General features: G+C 29.1%; 1 protein-coding gene across 1 annotated transcript; it reads right to left on the bottom strand.

The window, feature by feature from the left end:
* Nucleotides 1-848: 848 nt before the first annotated feature.
* Nucleotides 849-1,459, bottom strand: LOC127111694 (NAC transcription factor 29). Its single transcript, XM_051046196.1, has 2 exons — nt 1,255-1,459; nt 849-1,156 (listed from the first exon to the last, which is right to left on the bottom strand). Exons 1-2 carry the CDS (start codon nt 1,457-1,459, stop codon nt 849-851), a joined length of 513 nt encoding a protein of 170 aa, XP_050902153.1.
* Nucleotides 1,460-4,506: the final 3,047 nt, after the last annotated feature.

The raw sequence follows: 4,506 nt of genomic DNA, 5'->3' as shown, positions 1-4,506 counted from the left end.
CACCTTTTTGTTGTTTTGACTTTTAATTTGACATTTCATTCCATACTTATGCTCATAAATTTTGCATAAAACCCAATCATCCTATAACTTAAAAATATGAAATTTGCATGAGATTCTACTTTTTGTATACATTTAAGATAAATAATACTACTTTTTCACACACAAAATATATAAACAATAATGTTTAAAAAAATGAGAACTTGAATTTATTTTAAATGAGTTAAAATTAAAAGTTAATGAATTCATTTTTAAAAACGAAAAATTAGTGATTTTTTCATATAAAAATATCATGAAGTAAAAACTCAAATAAATGAAAATGGTATGGAAATATACAAAACCATTTACAAAATTTATAACCATGTGATACATAACTAATGAACATTTTATAATGAAATAATTTATTAATTTAATATTTTAACTATCAAAAAAATAAAGTTTACAATTATTTTTAGTTTTGTTATTGAATATAATTACGCAATAGTTTGTTACTACTATTTTGCTTTAGTCTTTTGAAAGTTAACTATTTCTTGTCATTTACTAGAATATAAAACTAACTATTATTTTCTAGTTTGTTACTACTATTTTACTTTAATATTTTGAAAGTTAAATACTTCTTGTCACTTACTAGAACATAGAACTACTTATTATTTAAACTCAAAATAAAAATTAAATATTATTTTTAATTTAATTTAATATAAATTTTAAGAATTTTTTTACATTAACATTTAAAAAATTTATTAATTAAATAAACTGAACTTCTTCTCTTATATTTTATTGTTACTAACACCATCATTAATAATAAATATATTTATTAAAAAAATTAAAACATATTTTTAACAATATGTATATCATACCTTATTATTATAAAGAGTTGCATCAGAAATTGTAAAATCTTTGATTTTGAACTCTTGCATAATCCAATTGGTCTTCAAATTCACTAACTCTTTAGCCTTTCCTTGTTTACCTGTGTAAAACACTAAACTTCTTTTGAATCCAATTTCAACATCATTATTCATCACTGAATTTTCTTTTCCAGTAGCTTTCCAAAAACCATGATTTTCAACTGCTCGATCAGGACGTTGTCCATTTTCATACTTCTTACTTCTTGGCGTAAAAAAATACATTGTGTCCTCTCCTTTGAATTTATAACTATTTTCTGCAAAGAATATACCAACACAAAATCAACAAAAAGAATATAAAAATATTAAAGAAATGATAAAAATAAATGAATGTTTTTGATGTATAATAACATACCTAATTGTTGAGGAGAAAATTTGTAAACATCAACGTCATGAATCCTTGGTGGAACTATGTGAACACCTTGTAATTTTTGTTTCAAATAATAATCAATCAGCTCAATATCATTAGGGTTGAATCTGTAACCTGGTGGTAATGTAATGAGATTTATGTCTTCAATCTCATTATTTGTCGTAACATCATTAGAAAGTTGAGACTGCATGTTGCTAGCACAAAAGAAGATGGATGAAAATAATGAATGAATAAAATAATTATTGGTAGGTTGTTGTATTTATAGGTCTCATTTTTCAGTTGTGATTAGATCTTTTTACATGAGTTTCAAACTACTATATCTTTTGCTATTTAAAAGATTGAATAATTTTACCTTTATTTTCGGAATTTACAGTTACAATATTGTAGCGGGGTATTCGTTACCATTAGAGATATTGACTAAATCCAAGGTAAATCATACAAGTCGAGTCGCCACTGCACTTCTATTTATCCAAAGGAATGGTTAGAAAGCGAACAAAAACCTAATAGTTTTATCGAATCAAAAACTAGTAAAAGAGAGTCAGAGATCTGGGTAAGGGGGTTGGTTATGCAATGGGAAGGTGTTAGGCACCCAAAACATCCTAGGTACTCCTATGGAGCCCTTTTCACATTTGTTGCAAGATTGTTGTTTTGTGAAAGTTTATTTGTGCAAACATGATTGAAGAGATGAGAATAGATTATACAAGTTATTTACATTTTTGTGTTTGGATGGATAAACCCATTGCCTACGTACCATCTTAAAAAAGATTAGGATCAAAACTTTGTAGTTCGGGGTAAAAATCTCAAAAATGAGTTGGTGAATTGATTGGTCCAAAAGCCTTAAGGTCTTTTGTTATCAAAGGGAGAAAACTCAACCTAAAACCACAAATCCACCATGTGAGGATATCTTCAACATGCTAGTGAGGGGTTGACCCTATAATAAGCATGGAAGACTCATTGTCCATCACTAAGGATATAGGTGAGTATTACATCTACCACCAAGATAACTCAAACCTAACAGCTAAAGGTTATGAAAAATTTGATTAAGAAAGTGGCCATTGGAACCACAAAAAAGACATTCGAATGGGTTATATTTACCAATTAGAAGTATATACAAAATGGTCAAAGTGAACTTAAAGATTCAATTCAAAATAAGTATTATGAAAAGAAAGTTTGAAAAATCAAAAGCATAAGGCTTAGGTTTCTAATGTTGAAAACAAGAGTTAAATGTTTGCACAAAAGTTTTGGCTTGGGTTAGAGTGGAGAGAAGAAGAAGAAGGGCTAAAGTCCTAAGTAAAGCAAAAAGGTGAGGGAAAAGAAGTAAAACCACAATGGAGTTCCCTTCTTGAGATCATATTGATGATCCAAGTAGCTCCCATCCTTTGGAATAAGCAATCACACAAAGCATAAACTCAAGCAATCAACAATCAAATGAACTCTTGGAAAGACTCCTCAATGCCTCTTGGATCTCTCTCTCTTGGAAGCTCATGGTAATGGTTCCTCAATTAAGCTCAAGTTGGAACTCCTAGCACAAGAAAACACACATCAAAAGGTTCTATAATACAATCAAAGAATGGACAAAAGGGAGTTTAGAATATGGTCCTTTCAATGTCATCTTCAATATTAAGCATTCTAAAGGCTCAATGCTTAGTTACTCTTTGACTTTTTATAGAACTCTAAAGGCCCAATGCCTAGTTGCTCTTTGACTCCAAATTTGCATAGGGAAAGTCCTAAGATCTAAGTCCATTTTTTCCATTTCTTTGCATTTGGTTCACAACAATCAAAACAAAACACAAACACAATAGTATATACACAATTATGTGCTCAAGTGAGCAAAAGGCAAATGGCATTAACATAAACATGTGCTCCAATGAGCAAAGGAAAAAGCAAATGAATAATATGTACAAGAATGGTAAATTGCATAAAAGTAAAGTGCATAAGGTAAATGTTAATTGTTAGTGGTCAATAGTTAGTGTACCATAAGGTAAAATTTAGCGTTATGTTAAGCAATCGTAATTGGACTTATGTAGAAGTCACAACTATCTGAGGCCGGTCAATAATAATGTAGGTAACAACACAAGTTAGAAGTCTTGATTAGTGAACCAAGTTTCAACAACTTGCCATGCCAAAAAGAAGAAGAGAATTGATCTTGTATTTGTTTAAGTCTTTTGCATGATTTAGGAAACAACATATCCTTAATGCAAAGCCATTCACTTGATCAATTGATCAAGATGAATTAGATTTGAATCAAAGAAGATTAAGTCTCCTTAATCAATGCCAACTTATCAATCTTCAACTCATTGATCAAAAAGAAAAAGAAGAAGAATAAGGAGATGAAGAATGGATAAGGAAATGGAAGGATCAAAATGCATAAGGTGAAATAAAAAATGTACCAATCCATGTGTATTGACCAAATGACATTGAAAGTCAAAGTCAAACAATGAGAAATCAGAAATGAGATGAAGATTGGAAGTTAAACAATAAACAAAATATTTTTGGCATTTTTAATATTAAAATAAACTTGAATTAAAAATAAAAGAAAAGGTCAAACTTCAAAATCACTTCAAATCAACCTTGAAAGGTCCAAGTGATTTATCCCAAGTTCAACAAGGTCAAACAAAGTTTGACAAAAAATTTCAGCATTTTTAAAAGTCAGAAACTATTTTTAATCAATTAAAAATGAATAAAAATAACCTAATTGAACTAAAATCTCAAATAAATCTCAAATCAATTAAAAAATTGATGAGAATATTTTTCATAGATCCATCATCATTCAAATAGGTTAGGAAAATATTTTTGTATTTTTTGGATATCAAAAACTATTTAAAATGAATTAAAAATAACCAGAAAAGAGAAAATTCACAAAAAATATCAAATGATAAAATAAAAAATATTAAAAATCAAAATCAGAAACTAGAATTTATTTGGAGAAGAATGCAATTGGTCCCATATTTTTTGGATTTAAAATGAAGAAGATATGAATTTTTGAAAATAATGGAAATAAAAGAAATAAAATCAGAAAATAAGAAATTCAAAAAAACAAGGAGCGTTAGATTTGAGCTCATTAATTAAGCTGGCAGATCATACGCTCCAGAAGCGCGCTTCCACCATAGACCAAAGTCCACGCGTAACACCATGAATTAAAATGAGTCATAACAAGCGAAGGCCAGGATTAGATCTGGAAAATGCATCCAACGATCCAGATTGGATCTGGCAATGGGACGGCCACCGGAGCCACCT

This window comes from Lathyrus oleraceus, chromosome 1, assembly GCF_024323335.1.
Source record: "Lathyrus oleraceus cultivar Zhongwan6 chromosome 1, CAAS_Psat_ZW6_1.0, whole genome shotgun sequence".
In the NCBI taxonomy this organism is placed as follows: domain Eukaryota; kingdom Viridiplantae; phylum Streptophyta; class Magnoliopsida; order Fabales; family Fabaceae; genus Lathyrus; species Lathyrus oleraceus.
Note: the sequence above shows the minus strand (reverse complement) of the source record. Positions and strands in the feature narration are given on the sequence as shown.